The sequence below is a fragment of the Lagopus leucura genome, unplaced genomic scaffold (assembly GCF_019238085.1).
Source record: "Lagopus leucura isolate 7727_CA_CO unplaced genomic scaffold, USGS_WTPT01 Super-Scaffold_100062, whole genome shotgun sequence".
Classification (NCBI taxonomy): Eukaryota; Metazoa; Chordata; class Aves; order Galliformes; family Phasianidae; genus Lagopus; species Lagopus leucura.
Genome location: NW_024962307.1, coordinates 24153 through 41240, shown reverse-complemented (window position 1 = coordinate 41240; position 17088 = coordinate 24153). Strand labels below are relative to the sequence as shown.

The 17088-nt window shown below is 54.3% G+C and overlaps 1 protein-coding gene across 1 annotated transcript in view; it reads left to right on the top strand.

Moving 5' to 3' along the window:
* PEBP4 (phosphatidylethanolamine binding protein 4) overlaps positions 1 to 17088 on the top strand; it is a 53477-nt gene that overhangs the window by 16266 nt on the left and 20123 nt on the right. Inside the window, exon 4 of the mRNA XM_042886713.1 lies at positions 9359 to 9457. Within this exon, the coding sequence (XP_042742647.1) occupies positions 9359 to 9457 (99 nt within the window). The remainder of the gene's footprint in view (positions 1 to 9358; positions 9458 to 17088) is intronic.

Genomic DNA, 17088 nt, shown 5'->3' with positions numbered 1-17088 from the left:
TGGGGTCATATAGGGGCTGATGTAGGGGTATTGGCTATGGGGTCATATAGGGGCTGACACAAGGGCATTTTTGGAAGTGACTGCTTTGGGCTGTTTCCAAAGGTGGTGGTCTACTTTGTTGCTTGGGTTGGTACCACGCATGCTTGGTGTTTGAGCTGCTTGTAAGAAGCAGAGTGAAGCCTTTGCTGTTGGAACCCTATGGGGCACTATGGGGACCTATAGAACCCTATGGGGTGCTATGGGGTGCAGGCATGGAGTACGCAGAGGCAGCAATGCTGATCCTCACCTACTCCTTGAACCCTTTGCATGCGTGGTGCCCCTCGCCCAACCTCAGCAAGATGAGTTGCTCCCCATTGGGGAAAAAGGATCAGAAAGTGGTAGAATCATAGGAAATGGTATTTCTTTATTTCTTTATTTCCAGCTGGGGAAATGGAGCAGGAGAGCCGTGAGGCTGTTTGCAGCTCCGCAGGGAGGTGAGGATCCATCCCCTCTCCTCCCGCAGGGACCGAGCGCTCCGTGCTCGTCCGCCGCGCGCTGATGGCTTGTGACAAGGACAGGATTGCTCCTTTGGTGAGCGCACACACTCCCAAAAACCCTCACGGTCCCTCACCCTCTGCTTCCCCTTCTTCTCCATCAATTTCCAACCTTGCGCCGAGCGCGGACACGGGAGAGGAGTCTAATCCGACCCGTAAACTCTGTCACATCCTCATTAATTTGCCCATGTCTCCCGCTGTAGCCTGAGGGCACCGTCACTTTCGCAGCGCCGCAACGGCTTCATTTTGACAGCTGCAGGAAAGGTGAGCAGCACGGAGCTGCACCACCCTGCACCCCGCTGCGCGGCTCTGGGACGGCGCCACCCCTCTCGGGGACCCTGAGTCCTGAGACGCTTTTCATCTCGGCGCTGTTTTTCTTTTCTAATTTTCTTTCTGCCCCTATTTCTGCTGATTTTGCACGTTTCGTCGCTCAAACTCCCAGAGTGGATCCTGCTCTATCCCAGGAGCTCCGCTGGCCTATTCTAATGCAAATGCACGCTGGTTGATAATCTAATGTTGAGTGGATTATTTCTCCCCCAGATGAGCAGCTTTAAGGCAGAATTTTTCTTTCAGCATATTGAGCTGAAGGAAAAAAAGCAGCACCACAAAGAAGCCCACCTTGAACGGGGGCTTTGTCGCCTGAGATCTGTGCTCTCCTCCCTTTCCCTCACACGACGAAATCCAACCCTCCGCCACCTTCATCGCATCACCAAGTGTTTGTATTGCAATTAAAGCCAGGGGGCAACGGGGAGAAATCAATCAGAAGGGTCCTGGCTTTCCGGTAGCACTCTGCATTGAAACCAACACCCAAAAATCGGTGTCTGCTGTGCTGCAAAGCCAGCATCCCGCTGGGCAGTGTTTTGGGTGCCGGCTCCTCCATGCACACCGCGTCTTTCCTGCTTTACTCTCACCTCCAGCGTCCATTCCTGGCTGAAATGCACTCAGCCCCGAACTGTCCTGCTTCGCTCTGTCCCCCTTTCTCCTACAAACATCCCCGCTGAGTTGCAGCATCGCTGTTGGATTCCCGACCTCATCATCCCCACCCGGTGTCGAAATCCGCGCTGAGCGTTGCCAGGAATGGGAGCAGCCCCGCCACGCCTGCACCGGCTCTGTGCTGGAATTTGGGGCTGTTTTTGGGGCTCAGATCAGGCTGGGCCACACTTGGCCATCAGCTGTTGCTCAACGGCAGCAGGGTGGAGAGGGCATGGATGGAAACGTGCGGAGCCGTTGGGGAGGGAGGAATAAGGGTTCGGCTGCAGGGTGCCGGCACCCGTCCCCATCCCCATACTGGGGCGCTTTGCACGTGGGGTGAATCCTCAGCCCCGCACCACGCTCCTGAAAAGAATCCTAGAGCAACCCCACCAAAACAAACCCTTCCTCGGCACGTGCGGCTCTTTCCCCTGGGAGAGACTGATATAGAGAGTGGAGCACACGTGACAGATGTTAATCGCATCGTTTAATGCTTCTCCTGGAAGGCATTCGTGTGCAGGGATGGGTACCGACCCAGGGCTTTTGTTTCTGCTCCTGCAACGCGCCCTCGGTGCGATGCACAGCGCTGGGATGTGCCCCAGGATTTGCACAGAGGTGTTAATTGCAGCGTGATCAATCACTGATCGATTAACTGAGGTTCCTGATGCTGGCGGCGTGGATCTGCCCGTTGCTAGAATGCGCACCAGAAACATAAAGGAAGCAGGGATAGGGGAGGGCCCTGAGCCTCCTGGGGTGTAAAGAGGGGGAAACTGCACCCAAAGCTTTCCCTCCTGCATGCAGGATGGCAGAGGGGAGAAGTGCGACGTGGGCACTGAGCCTTAGGGGCGAGCGCCCTCGCTCCTGGGAAATAAGGGGGAGGAACAGAGAAAGCTGTTTGCTCTGGGTTTGGAAAAATGCTGTTTTCCATGCTCCCCCCTCGCTGACCGGGGTGGCAGCAGGCCACACAGCGAGGCTGCAGCTCCCTAAAAGTCACCGACTTATTGCCTAATAGATTTCCCAGTCATGAAGTCCCCGCGCTCCATATGTACCCAAATCAAAGCAATTACAGATTTAAATGAAGCTGGAATCCGCCGTGCAGAAAATGCTTGTTTTAGCGTGAGATTGGGCAGAGGTGAGCGACCTGCAGCACCCCTGGTAATGAAAGCTCTTCACAGCTTGCAGTGTTTCACCGGCCGGTAATTGCTGCAGGCTGCGATATGGATCTGGCTGCGTTAATGATGCACTGTTCCTTTTCCTAGGATTCATTTAAGCTTCCTGGTTTTTTTTTTGCTTTTTTTTGGGGGGGATTTGAAAGCAACGAGGCAGCGTGGAAATTAACGCATTAAGGCGGACGTTTTTATCACTTAAAATATTATTTGAAGCTTTGGGGTATTGATTAACAAAGCGATCGGGGCTGGTGTCGGCGTGCAGGAGATGGATGCGCTGTGACACGGGCACCCGTCGCTCCCGGCCAGGCTGCATCCATAGGGTTTGTGTTTGATTTGGCGTGACAAGATGGAGATATTAGGACAAAACATACATTAGATGGGGAAAAAAAAAAAAAAAGAGTTTGTATGGGAGTGAAAATCCTATTAACTTCCATGTGAAAACCACATCCAAGAGACAGTTGGCTTCTGTTGTGAGTTTATTATTAAATATTTTACTAGGGAGGGAAGTTCTGAGCTGAGCAGCTCTCCTCTCCTGTTTCTGGCATGGAGTTGTTTCCAAACCCTTTTTGCCAAAGCTGCTCATTGCGTTGGATCAGCGGGGGGTGGTGGAACGTCGGGGTGGGATTTCGGAGAACCACGGGAGCACTGAGGTTGGAAAAGAGAGCTGAGATCATCGGATCCAACCGTCAACCCGTCACCACCGCGCCCATCAAAGAACCATTAAGGATGGAAAAGAGCTCCTAAGAGCACCGCGTCCAACCCCAACATCCCATCCGTACCCGTAGGATCACTGAGGTTGGAAAGACCTCAAAGGTCACCACATCCAGCCACCAACCCATCCCCACCGTGCCACCAAACCGGGTCGCTTTGGGGCGCCTGCAGCGCTTTGGGACACCACGAGCGCGTTCCCAAAGAAGCTCCCGCGCTGGATGCTCTGCTCTCATCCTTCATCCTCCTGCAATCTCCCGTCGCTCCCCAGGGGCTCCGGCATTAATTTCTTCCCTTGACCCCGGGGCCGGCGGCGAGGCGAGGTCAGGCAGTGGGGAGCAGAGAGGACGGCAGCAAATGATAAGGAGCCGCGGGCGCATCGGTGCTGCGACGCCTCGGAAATGGCATTTCCAGCTCGCTTAATCGCCCGGTCGCAGAGAAAAGCTGAGATTCAATTACCGGCCCCCGCGGCCCCCAGCACCCCCGTCCTCCCGCACGGCCCCGGGGGCGGTGGGGGTCCGTGGGGGTCAGAGCCGGAGGTCAAGGTGTGCAGGGGAATGAGAAGCGAGGAGCCGGCGGAGCACCAGGCACTTTCCATTTAGAAGAGTCAGAATTCAATCCGGAAAATAACGCAGCACTCCTTGTTTAATTTCCCCCCGGTACTTTGTGTGCTCGTGGGATTTTAATGCTATTAATTATTGTTGAATTTGTGCTAGTTTTTTTTTCCAATTCCTTTGCACCATCGTGTTATTTTATTGGGGAAGGCAGCAATGCTTTGCATCTCATCCCATCCCATCCCATCCCATCCCCTCCCATCCCATCCCATCCCATCCCATCCCATCCCATCCCACTCAATCCCATCCCCTCCCATCCCATCCTCTCCCCTCCCATCCCCTCCCATCCCCATCCCATCCCATCCCATCCCATCTCCATCCCATCCCATCCTCATCCTCCTTCATCCTTTATTTTGTTTCCTTTTCATATCTCTGGTTTCCCAGCGCCAGAACCCAATCTCTCACTTTTGTCACCAAGTTCTCTTTGCCCGGTGAAGGGCTCTCCTCACTGTCATCTCAGAGCCTCCGTGGGATGCTCGTGTGCCCGTGCCAGCATCCCAGTGCGCTCCCCCCAGCTGCACTTTGCCAGATAATGAGAGCGAGTTTAGAAACTTAAAGCCTCTTCCTGGCACGCTGGTGAGTGACACAAATGGAGTTCATATTTAATCATCTGTTAACTCGTTGTCTATTATAGCTCTTTAATAGCACCATAGATATTCTTAATGAAGCATGATTTAAGGTATTTACAGCTCCAGGACCGACAGACATCACTCACAGTGTGCAGGTAATGAGGCGTAAAACAGCTCTGGAAACCGTAAAAATGGGAGAGAGAGAGGGAGAGAGAGAGAAAGCGGGCGAGGAGCTGGAGCTGAATTGTTCCGGGGTTTGTTTTAAAATGTTTAGGCATTTAAAGTCATTTCAGCTTCCCGAGGTGTCTGATGGCAGCGGGTGCAGCGGCTCCCAGATCCGCGACCCCGACCTCGATGCTGGGGGTGGGGGCGGCAGCGCTTCGGCTCTGTCCCACCGCACAAAAAAAGCAGCGGGAAAGGGGAAAACGCCGCTGTGGGGTCTGCCGAGATGCGGCTGTTTGCTTTTTGGCCGACCCAATGGCAGGCGTGCAGCAGCGAGGCGCTGGACCTTCGCTTTGCTCGTCAGATGTCACCCCGTGCAACGCTCCCCGGCAAAACAATCCTCACACACACGGAGCGCATGAAAACCCACCCGGACCCGAGCCAAGGTTTGCAAAATAATTTGTGACGGAGGTGCCATTTTGCATCAAAATATTGTGCGGCAAATGTCAAACGCCACCAGCCCATGTGTCCCCACGTGTGACGGTAATTGGGGCGGACAGCTGAGCTCTGCCACCTCCTCCTTGCGTGGTGATCCCGGCGCGGCCGGTCCCGAGCAATGGCCAGCGTCCCGGCTCCGAGATGGGGATGCTCGTTAGCAAAGAGCTCATTAGCTTGCTTCCCGTCACGGTGTGAATAAATAGATATGGGAGAAGTGGGGACGGAGCACGCAGGGAATGGGTGGCACAGCGTGCTTCAGTTTGTGCTTTTAGTTTGGGCGGTGGATTTATCCCCCGGATGGAGAAGGGGCAGCGGTGGGGTTGCAGTGTTCCCACTGCCGACTCCTCGCTTTGCGACTGCGTCCCGCACTGATGGCGATGTGGATGGAGCTCAGTTTTGGGGAAACCATTGCTCTGGGGTCTGTGAACAAGGGGGCACTGCACGCTGCTCCGCTCCCTCCCAGAAATGTGCACCACCTGCACGAGCATCTCCCAGCTCTGCTGCGAACGGATCTGTTCCTATGGAGCGTGCGCCCCGTGGAAGTTCACCCTTTTTTTTGCATTGCTGCACCACGAGTGCAGGACGTCTCCACAGGAAACAAGCTGCTCTCCTTTCGGAGCAAATCACCCATTTCCCAACCCATCCCAAGGGCCTCCATTGGGGAATAAGCCTTACAAATCGACGCGCTCACCGTAACGACCCTGCATTAATCCCTTATTATCCGGACATCGGGCTGCATAAATATTTGGCTGCCTCAGCTCCCCGGGGAGCTGGGGGGGCAAAGCCTGTTAGAAAGTCAATGAAGTTCCCTTGGGCAGCGCGGGGGGGGGGGGATGAGATGCTTTGGGTCAAGCGCTGAGATTGTGCCACATGTCCCCTTGGGCAAGTCCTGCTGAGGAGGGTTAATATTGCTGACCTATTTTGCACGGGGAAAGCAGAGAGGCTCTGGTTTCAATTAGAAAGGTAAAAACCACCTCGGAACGCTGCTCCCACAACACCCAACTCGGCTGCAAACAGTTTTTTCGCCTTCCTCACCCCCCCGTTAGCCACGGGAGAAGGAGCTAGAATCTCTCCTTGGCGAAGCATCAGCAGCAGAATTGCTAACTACGTGCCCGTTATAGAAACTTTTTAGTACTGGGGACGAGCCAAGAAAAAAGCCCAGATTGACTCTGAGCTCTCAGCTGGCGCTCGTGGTGCTTCCACTGCGCAGGGGGAGCGGCAGCTCCGGCTCCTGCATGGCGTGCAGGCAGCACCCCGCACCCCACATCCCATATCCTGCACCCCACAGCCCGAATTCCAAACTCTGCACCCTGCACCTCTCATCCCACGCCCTGCATCCTGCACCCCGCACCTTGCAGCCCCTCACCCTGCGCCCCGCACCAATGCAGCTCCCTTCCCATCTGTGAGCTGCCGTGGGATGCATTTCCCCTCCCGTGCTGCAGTTGCATGCAGGGAGCTCTGCGCTGCTCGCTGTGCCACGGTCTGCATCCCGTGTGCTGTAAGCTGCTCAAAGTCAACCCAGCTGGGATGCTCCCAAGCCCAGCAAACCCCTTATTTGTGCCGAGCAGCACACGTTGCACCGTGACTTTGCTCATCACTTGACTTGCTCCCTTGGAGACTGGCTTACCGAGGCGATCCAGGCCGGCACAGCCCGGATCCCATTGCAGCACACACTGCATCCTGCATCCCCATCCCCAAAACTCCACTTTGGCTGCTGGGGAAACGCCATCGCCAGCCCGGATCCGCATGTGTGCTGCTTCCATGTGTGCTCGTTTCCAAGGAAACTGCTCTCTCTACATGTGTGTGGCTTAGCACCCTGCGTGCTCTCCTTCGGATAAATCCTTAATTCCTGCACGGTTCCCTGTAATCCCGCTGCACAAATCCCCCTCTCCCACTCACATCCCACTCCCTGTGTTTCCCAACCTGTGGATGGTGGCAGAGGATCGGCTGCAGTGGGAGCTGCACGCTTTGCTGCAGTGATGCACGGCGCTGCTCTCTGCTCCCTTTGGGATGCACTTCAGGGTTTTGGGATGGCACCACGCTTTGGGTTTTTGGCCAGCCCCGTGCTGCAGGGCCGGGAGGGGCAGTTGAATAGAGAGCGCTTTGCAAGGAGTTATTTCTAATGTTGGAACCCCAAACAGCTTTTGGTTGCCTTGGCAAAATTAGCAAAGTGTGGCATTTTCTAAAAGCGGATTTTGGGGTGGAGATCTCCTTCCCTCCTCCCCAAAACCCCCGGAGCAGTGACACCGCTCAGCGTCACCCAGCGCCAGCAGCCAAAGCGGCGAGCCCACGGTGGGGAGGATTGCAGGGTTGGGAAACCGACCCCAGCACTGCTGTGCCGTGGGGCTGCAGCAGCAAAACCCCATCTCTGTGCACAGCGCAGCCCTGGCGCTCAGTGGGGGCACTGCTCCCTGCGCCCAGCAGGGCAAGAAAACCCCCCTCATCCTCACGGCTCCGCTGCTCCCAGTGGGATCCACGCTTGGGGCCGACCCGGCGCCCATCCCCGCGGGGCTCTGCCCTGCTCCGCGTGCACAGCACCTTTCTAGGCCACAATCTGTACCCAATCGCGAGCCTGCTGCTAACTCCGCTTGCACTCTATTCTCGTGTTTGCTGTTATTTTTTAACACTTGTTTTATTTTTTTTTCCTCCTTTTTTTTTTTATTTTTTTAATTTTTTTTTTTTATTTTTTTTTTTTTTTTTTTTGCATAAAAGCGCTACCCTCTCCCCAGAGCCTGCCTGCAGCGAAGGCATGGTCTGTACAACTGCAATTATTTCGAAGAACAGATGGAGCGAGGAGCAGAAAGTCTGTTAATAGTAATAGAAATGCTACATGTTAACCTGGACAGCACACGATGACAGTCCCATGACTACACGTTCTGTTCCCACCAGCTGGGCTCCGAAGGAGAAACGAGAGCTTCAGAAGCGCCGCGCTCAGCGCTGCACCCTCCCTAAAGTTAGAGCTCAAATTCCTTCACACTTGCCGAGCGGGGTTTTGGGGTTGTCGGGCTTTTTTTTCTCTCCCCCTTCTCCCTCCCCAATCCCTCCTCCTTCCCGTTTTCGGCACCGACACGAAAATATTTCCGCTCCTCCGCGGTGCTCCGGGCGCCGCTGCAGCTGTGAGCGCCGTGTCCCCGTCTCCATCCCACAGTGACCCATTTTTTGGGGGGTGCGCATCTGCACGCTTGGCGTGAACCCGTTGCAAAGCGATTGCGGTGAACCGAGCTGGGATTAAGGCACGGCGCTTTGCTCTGGGGCAGGTTGCATCAGCGCAGGATTGCAAGCTCTTGGCTCAGTGGGTCTAAATCCACGATTTGCTGTTGGAATGGCTCCTTTGGTGGAGATGGCGCTTTGTGGTTTGCACCGAGGGCCGAGCCGTGCGGGGCTTTGGGGGCACGGTGAGTGGGGGGCACCAGGAGCGTGGTTTGGGAACGGAGCGGAGGTGCTGTGTGCAGGGCTGCGATCCCACTGTGCAATCCCTGCCCGTTTCCCAAGGCACTGGGGGATTTAGATAGGGAGCTCTGGCTCCATGGATGAGAACTTGTGACTCAATCCTGCGGCGGTTCCCTGAAATCTCAGCCCCTAGAGGTTGCACCTGGAGGTCTCGTTAGGAGAGGCCTCTTCATCTGTCTGCTTGCAGGATAATCCCTCTCCTGAGGTCCTGCCAAATCCTTACAGATCAGATTTTCCTCCCACAAACCTCCAGAGGTCACTTCAAACCTGCAGGGCCCCAAATCCCTGCACTGGTGGCACCCCGGTGCTCTGGGTGCCCTCCTACAGGGACCAGCACACCCAAGGGTGCCCACCGCCGGGCATTGCTTTCAGGAAATGCGCTGGCATCCTTTTACAGGAGAGCAGAAAGCCCTGTGCTGTGTTACAGGGTCGGGGGGGGATCCTGAGCGCATTTCTTTGGATGCACACCCAAACACCCTTCTCCTTCCACAGAGCCCCTTTTGGAGGCTTTGGGGCCATCGGGGTCCTGTGGGCCTGCGTGCCTCGCGTTCCCCTCCTTGTTGCTCCCCATGCCTCACATTCTCCTGGCTCGTGCATGCAGAGGAAAGGGTGACAAGCAGCCATGCAGGGCAGGCTGCTCCTCGCTCACTCAGCCCCATGCCCCCCATTTCTCCCCTCTCTCGCAGAGCAAGAAGTACGTGGTGGTGCTGGTGGACCCCGACGCCCCCAGCAGAGCCGACCCCCGGCGCCGCTTCTGGAGGCATTGGCTGCTCACCGACGTCCCTGTGAGTGTCTGAGTGCCCCCAGGTGGGAGGGCGGCGACGGCCCCACGGCTGCACCCAGTGGGGCGCCGTTCATTGCAGGGGTGAAACCCCAAGGGGGAGAAACGCAAACGGCGCTCGGTGCGCAGGGAGGGCAGCGCTTCCTGACACCGAATGCAGTGAGGCTGGGATTAAAATACTGCTGCTTTTTTTTTTCCCCCTCTTTTCTTTTCCTTTTCTTTTTCCACTCTTTCCTAAAGACACGCAGAAAAAAGATGCAGCATGCAGACTCCGCACCCACAGCTCTCCCTGCGCTCCATCTCGCGAGAGCTCTCGTCGTCAGCTTATTTTGGGAGAGGAAGGGGGGGGAAAAAAAAAACACATCAGATTTGGAGAAAATCTAACAGGGGGGGGGGGAAAAACAGCAGCTTTGGTGCAAAATCTCTCCTTTTCCCCAATCTTTGGTGCAGAATCCTCTATTTTCCCTTTGCGCTCAGCACCACGCAGCGGATGGGGGCCCTTCTGTCACCACTTTGCTTCCTGAGGGCTTTGGGTGAATCCGTGCTCCCACTCCTCCTCTTATCTCCTAGAAGATGCGGCGTTTCAGCTCTGAATCAATCTAACTCGTAATCTGAAGTCTAATTAAGATATCAATTAATTTGCGGCGCGCATTTAGCAAGAAATATCTCGTCATTCTCTGCTATTATTCTCCAAAATTACTGCTGAGGGCTTTTTGTACAGATACCTTAATTAGGCTTTTTTTTATGGTTAATGGGAATATTGAGCAAATTAAAATTAGATATTAATATTTTCTGCGAATTTCATAATTGGCTGAAAAAAAAAAAAAAGAAAAAAAAAACAAGAAAAAAAAACCCTGAACCATAAAGCATGGGGAATAATTGCAGGGATTTATGCACAAGGCCTTTCTTTCCGTGATTTTTTTCTTATTTTTTTTATATGTAATCCTTCACAGAAGCCCTTCTGCATTTCTAACAACAGGGTCTCGGAAGTCTCTCATTAATTTTAATATTTACTAAACGCAAAAGAGAAAAAAAAAGCTGGAGCTCTTGTTTTCCCTTCTGCACGCGGCTCCTTCTGAGGCGTTCGTTATTGCTAATTATTGTGGTTTTCTTGTCTTTTTTTTTTTGTCCCTTTTTTTTTCCATTTTTTTGAGCGCTCGATCGTTGGAGCAGAGATGGGGGGATTTACAGCCGCACGGGTGGAAGGCGCTGCGTTTTTCTTGAGCAAATCAGGGCTGAGGTTGGAAATCTCCTCGGCAGGATGGGAGGGGGGAGCTCTGATAGCGGCACAGCGGCTCTGGGGGAGAAAAGGTGAATCTGGGGGATGGTTTCGCCGTCGCCCAGGGCTGCGTCTCCATCGGCCCCGGCTGCAGTTGTTCAGCTCCAGCGCTGTGCTGTGGGCGCAGGGACACAACGCCTTACACGCATTGTACACACGTGCATAGAAGGACACCTTATGAGACACATTACCTTATGAGGAGCTGCTGAGGGAGCTGGGATTGTTCAGTGTGGAGAAGAGGAGGCTCAGGGGAGACCTCACTGCACTCTACAACTTCCTGAAGGGAGGTTGTGATGAGGAGAGGTTCGGCCTCTTCTCCCAGGCAACAAACAGGACCAGGGGAAATGGCCACAGGGTGTACCAGAGGAGGTTTAGTTTAGACATGAGGAGAAACTTTTTCTCTCAGAGGGTGGTCAGGCACTGGAATGGCTGCCCAGGGAGGTGGTGGAGTCACCATCCCTGGCAATGTGTTCAAGAGGCGACTGGATGAGGAGCTACGAGATGTGGTTTAGTGCTTGTGGTGGCAATGGTAATGAGAAGATGGTTGGACTGGATGATCTTACCAGTCATTTCCAACCTTGTGAATCTATGATTCTATGACACCACACTCATAGGGCATCTCTGCACCCACATCCATGGGCTCGCCATAGGGCATCCCTCCCTGGAGGCATCTTCCTCCCGTAGGCACGGAGCGGCCCTCCTGAAACCCAGATTTGGGAGCCCTCCACTCAAACCACAACACCCCAACTCGCCACTGAGGCTGGGGGTCTGTTGTGATGTGGAACGCCGACAAATAAAGAACAAAAAACCACAGCACTGGTTTGGGGTCGGTGTCCCTAAAGGCAGCGTTGGGGTTGGAGCTCCCCATCCCGCCGGCTCCCATCCGCTGCTCCCGGTCGCCAACGGCGGCGCCGCCGCTCTGCTCGTCAGGTGCTGCAGAGATGCTTTCACTCCCATTCAAAATAATTTAAATAAAAACGTTGCTACAAAGTGGAATAATATCTTTTGATGAATGTTTTTAAAGCCCTTTAGGTTTTCATGGTAATTTGCAGTGTAAAATTATTTAGAGATAAGAGCCAAATTAGCTCTTATAGGCGGAGGTCGATATGTCCCGTTATCCGTGCAAGCAGTGTTTAAATATAATCAGCCTTTACTCTAATGCAGCATAATTGTTCATTTGAAATCGCCTTTTTTTTTTCTCTCTCCCTCTCTCTTTCTCTTTTTTTTTAAACTCCATTCAATGAGTCATTAAAATATTCAAAGGAGAATGCAGCGAGTTGGAAATGAATTTATCGCATCATCCCGCGTGCAACGCGGAGCATCAGGTAGCGATGCAGAGCCAGGGCCGGGCGGCAGAGCCACCCAGTAAACACGGATTGCCATTCCGTGAGCAGCAAAGGAAGGCAGAAAATCCTGCCCAGGGGAAGGAGAGCGTTCCGGCTTTCCCCCCTCCTCGGGAGCTGCAGATTTGTGCTCCGCCGCAGCGTCGCCGCTTGAACTTTATTTTTATCCAAATATGTTTGTAGCAGAAAAGTCGTTATGGAAACGGGTGCTGGCAGCCACCAGACCCTGCGTTGAGATGGGGCGGAGCGGGGCTGGGCGCTGCCCCGGCCGTATCCTGATGGGGGGATCGTGGGGAAACTGAGGCACGGAGCAGAGTGGAGGTGGGCGCAGCGGTCGGGGCTGCGACGTCAGCCAACGGGTTGGGAAAGGGCGATGGGAGCCGTCGGCCCCGCGCTTGGAGTTGGTTCCTGCCTCTGGGGAAGGTTGGGTTGGGTTGGTAGGGTGAGATGAGGGTCAGCACTGGGGTCACTGCGCCGCCATCGGTGCTGAACGTCCCAGTGCCACCACGGCCCCCTCCCGTGCCTGTGTTTGTCACCGCTCTGATAAACAGGTTCTGGGTTGCAAGTGTCACCATAGAAACAGGTGCTATCTTAAGCAAACAAGGGCTTTATTAACCTTAAAATTTGAGGGTTGTTTTTTTTCCCATATGACAACAGGCTGAGGAGGAGCCGCCGTGGGTTCTCACATCCCTGCACCCCAACAGGGTTCCCAGCCCTGTCCCCAACCTGAAGGAAGAACCCAGAAGGAAACTTTTGTCCTTGCACAGTGCCAGAACTGAGCTGGTCCAGAGTGCTGTGGATGGAACCACGGCTGTGCTGGCGATCCAAGGGCTGTGGTGACTGGGGAGCACTGGGCAGAGCGGGGCGCAGTCGGCGTGGAGGCGAATTTGGGAGTCGGACTCAATGATCCTTAGGGGCCCTTTCCAACTGAGGGTGTTCTATGAGATGATTCTAAATAGAATAGTGGAAGGAGAAGCTTTTTGGTTGGGTTCTAGCAAAAAAAAAAGTCTGCATATATATATATATATATAAACTAAATCAGGTTTTGGGTATGCGAGCTCTGCCTGCGGGAAGAGGTGGGTGTGGGAAAGCTGCCCCAGGGAGCTGCCAGCAGAGCAATGCTCCTCTGGGGAGAGGCAGAGCATCAGGGCTTGGAGCTGCGGGGACCGGCAGGATCCAATGCCAACCCCGACGCCGTCGCCGTTCCTGCCCCCATCGGCAGCAATGGGGATTTGATGGGCAGCGATGCAGTTGTTGGAGGAACAGCCAAATCTGTTGGCCCTCGTGGCGGCGATGGGGAATTTCAGGGCGGCGGCGCCGTTTCTGGGGCCTCGGCGTTGCTCCCCATTGGTTCCCATTGCAGCGATGGGGAATTGCAGAGCAGCAATGGCTGAGGTGCTGCTCCGCCCCTCCCAGGCTCATTCCACTCTACTTTTTGGTTATTAAACCCAGCAATTGAAAGCGGAAGAACAGAGAGAAATGCTGATTTAATGGATGACTTGGAATATTTGGTTCCCCAGTGCGAGTTTGCGTCACTGCCCTTTTAATGAAAGCTTTATTAATAATTATTAAAAAGGAAAAGAGCGACGAAAGCGGAAGGAAAAGAAAACCACGCAGAGGGTTTGCTGCTGGAGCATGGTTTCTCTGTTGGGTTTTCTCCCTGGGGCCTCGTTTTGGGCATGAGGTCGGGTGTTCACCAGCTCCAAAGTTGGGTGTCAACCTCTACTCACTGTCGCTCTGCAAGCAGATGGGCTTTAATTACTGCCACCATCAGCAAATATCGCAGGGAAAAGGGCTTTGGGGCTCACTGTCGGAAAATCCAGCTTCGGCAAAGCCGTGTAGGAATGGTGGATCCGGCTTATTTTAAAGCTTGAACTGTTTATATTACCTTTAAACATAGGCTTTAGTCAACAGCGGGAGTGACTGCAAGGCAAAATGCTGCCCAAGGGTCTGCCGGAACAAAGCGACAGCAGCAACTGCGTGCTGATGGAAAAACAGCACCGGAACACGATTGGCCCGAACCGCCAAAGAATGGAGCTGCTAATCTGTGTAATTTCCTGGGCACCGTGAGGGCAAAGTGCCGCCTTCCCGTTGCTGTGGGAAAAAGCAGAGCCTGCAGAGCTGCCTGCGGGGGAAAGCGTGTTTGCACAAGTGCCTGCGCTTGCACAAGTGCACGCAGCTTTGCACAAGCATGCTGCTTTGCACGGGCCGCTGTTTGCACAAGCATGCACCTTTGCACGAGCGCGTTTTCCCTCGCATGTCTTTGCACAAGGACGTGTTTGCACAGATGGGTCTTTGCACAAGGATGCGTGTTTGCCCGCAGCCTCCTTGCGTGCACCAGGTTTCTCCCAGAGCGAGCGGTTGCTGGACGTTCCCAGAGCTGCAGCTCGGGCTCCTGCCCTCCTGCCTTGTAATTAACGCTCTCAGGTAATTGCACTTCCAGCCTCTCCACTGAGCCACCGCCAGGCGACTCTGGCTGGGAAGCTGCAGAATGAGGAAGTGCAAAGGGTGGCTCTGATGCACCCTGGGGAGCAGCAACTCTGGGATGGGGCGTCTGTAGGGCTGCAAACATTTTGGGGCTGGGACAAGGGGGAAAACATGGGGGCATGTCTGCTCCCAGCCCCACGCATCAGCCCCAACCCCATATTTCTGCTCCCAGCCCTATGTATCATTTCCCAGCCCCACACATCAGCTCCCAGCCATACAAATCTCCCCCCAGCCCTGCGTATCATCTCCCAGCCCTACACATCAGGTCATGGCCGTACACATCAGCTCCCAACCCTACACATCATCTTCCAACCCTACACATCAGCTCCCAAACCTACACATCTTCCCCCAGCCCTACCTATCAGCCCTCAGCCCCACACACCCTCTCCCAGCCCCTGCTTTCAGGCAGGCAGACACGCGCTCTGTGATTACAATCATTAAATTGCCAAGGATCTGCAGAGGGGGAGACAATTATGACGGTGACAAAGAGGTTTCTGTCATCCGGGCTGCGCCCCGCGGCTTTGCTCTTGCTCAGGTTGAATTTAGTGGTTGGGAACGTTCCTTTCTTCCACAGGTTGTTGGTCTGGTGCTGCCCCAGAGCAGAGATCTGGAGTTGTTTGGGGTGTCCTGAGCAATCTGCAGGTTCCAGGTGCTCCTGGAGGACATGGTTCATTGGGATGCGATCCCAGAGCGGAGATGTGGGGTTGGTTGGGGTGTTGGGGGTGAGCTTGGTGTGCTGGGTGCTCCTGGTGGAGCTGCACGGCTCGGGGGCGTCCCAGGGAACCCCAACATGCGGCCCCATCTCCTGCTTTGCCACCAGGTAGAAGTGGATTTAGGGATTTCCTGGTTGCTTCTTCTTCCATTTAGCACGCGGAGGCCGATGATTTGTTGCCATCCAATAACGCACGGCTGCAAACACTCTCACTGCTGTTTATTCAAACGGCTGTTTGTTAATTAGCTACTCTTAACGAGGAGAGAATAAATCAGGTAAAACACACCTGAATGGTACGGGGACGGTTTGCAGATTGGTTTTGTTTTCCAGCAGAGATGCAGCCATGAAGCTTCCGTGGAGATCCCACGTGCATAAGCAACAAAATGTATGGAGACCCTGTGTGTGCAAGGGTGGGTGGTGCATGGAGATGTGTGTAACAGGGGGTGGGAGGTGCAGGGACACCCTATATGTGTGCAGGCTATGAGTTGTATATGGACATCGAGCTCTATAGGGGATGAAATGTACATGGAAGCTTCGTATGGAGCCCACGGGACGTGCATGGGCACCCTTTGCATTGGATGCATAGGATGTGCATGGAGATGTGTAGGATGCCTGTGGAGGTGCTTGGGGTGTATGGAGATGTATGGGATGCACGTGGAGATCGATGGGATGCATATGGAGATGTGCAGGATGGATGTGGGGGTATATAGGATGCAGATGGAGATGTATGGGATGCAGCTGGAGATCTATAGGATGGAAGTGGAGGTATATAGGATGTGCATGGAGATCTATAGGATGGACATGGAGGTATATAGGATGCAGGTGGAGATGTATGGGATGGATGTGGAGCTACATAGGATGCAGGTGGAGATGTATAGGATGGAAGTGGAGGTATATAGGATGCAGGTGGAGGTGTATGGGATGCAGGTGGAGATGTATAGGATGGAAGTGGAGGTATATAGGATGCAGGTGGAGGTGTATGGGATGCAGATGGAGATCTATAGGATGGACGTGGAGGCACATAGGATGTGCGTGGGGATCTATGGGATGCACATAGAGATCTATAGGACGCACACAGAGCTGTATGGGATGTGCGCAGTGGGATTCCCGTGGTCCCGTCCCCCATCCACGGTGCAGAGCAGTGATTAATGGGGCTGTGTGTGGGAGCACGGGGATGGAGGAGGGAACTCCTACTGCACCCCGCCATGAATCACCGGGAAGGCGAATCGGTGCCGTTACCACGGGAACAGAGAGAGGAAGGGACTTCCCTGCCGAAATGATGCGGCGGAGAAAATCGCTCCAAAAAAAAAAAAGAAGAAGAAGGAAAAAAGAGGCGAAGCTGTGACTAAGCAGCAGAAGTTATGTAAAGCACCGTGGGGAAGCGCAGGGGAGGGACGGCACATCCTGCGCTGCCCACGGCCGTAGCCCACACCGCCTCCCCTGCACTGGGGGTGGTGGCAGTGGGAGATGCTCTCACCGAAGGCAGTGGGGTTTGGGGTGGATTATGGGGCGGTTCTGCGTCTGTGGGGCCGGATCCCCGCGTGGATGGGGCTGGAGAGGAGTGGTGGTGGAGAGGATTCGGGGAGAGGGGCTGGGTGTTGGTGCTTAGCGATGCGCGTCTGCCTTGAGTGGTGCTGGTTGGGATTTAGGGGGGCTCGGCCAAAGTTGTCAGTGATCATCTGAATTTGGGATGGTCATCCAAAGTCGGGGTCATTCATCCAAAATTAGGGATGCTCATCCAAAATTAGGGATGCTCGTCTGAATTTGGGGATGCTCATCCATATTTGGGGTCACTCATCCAAAATTAGGGATGC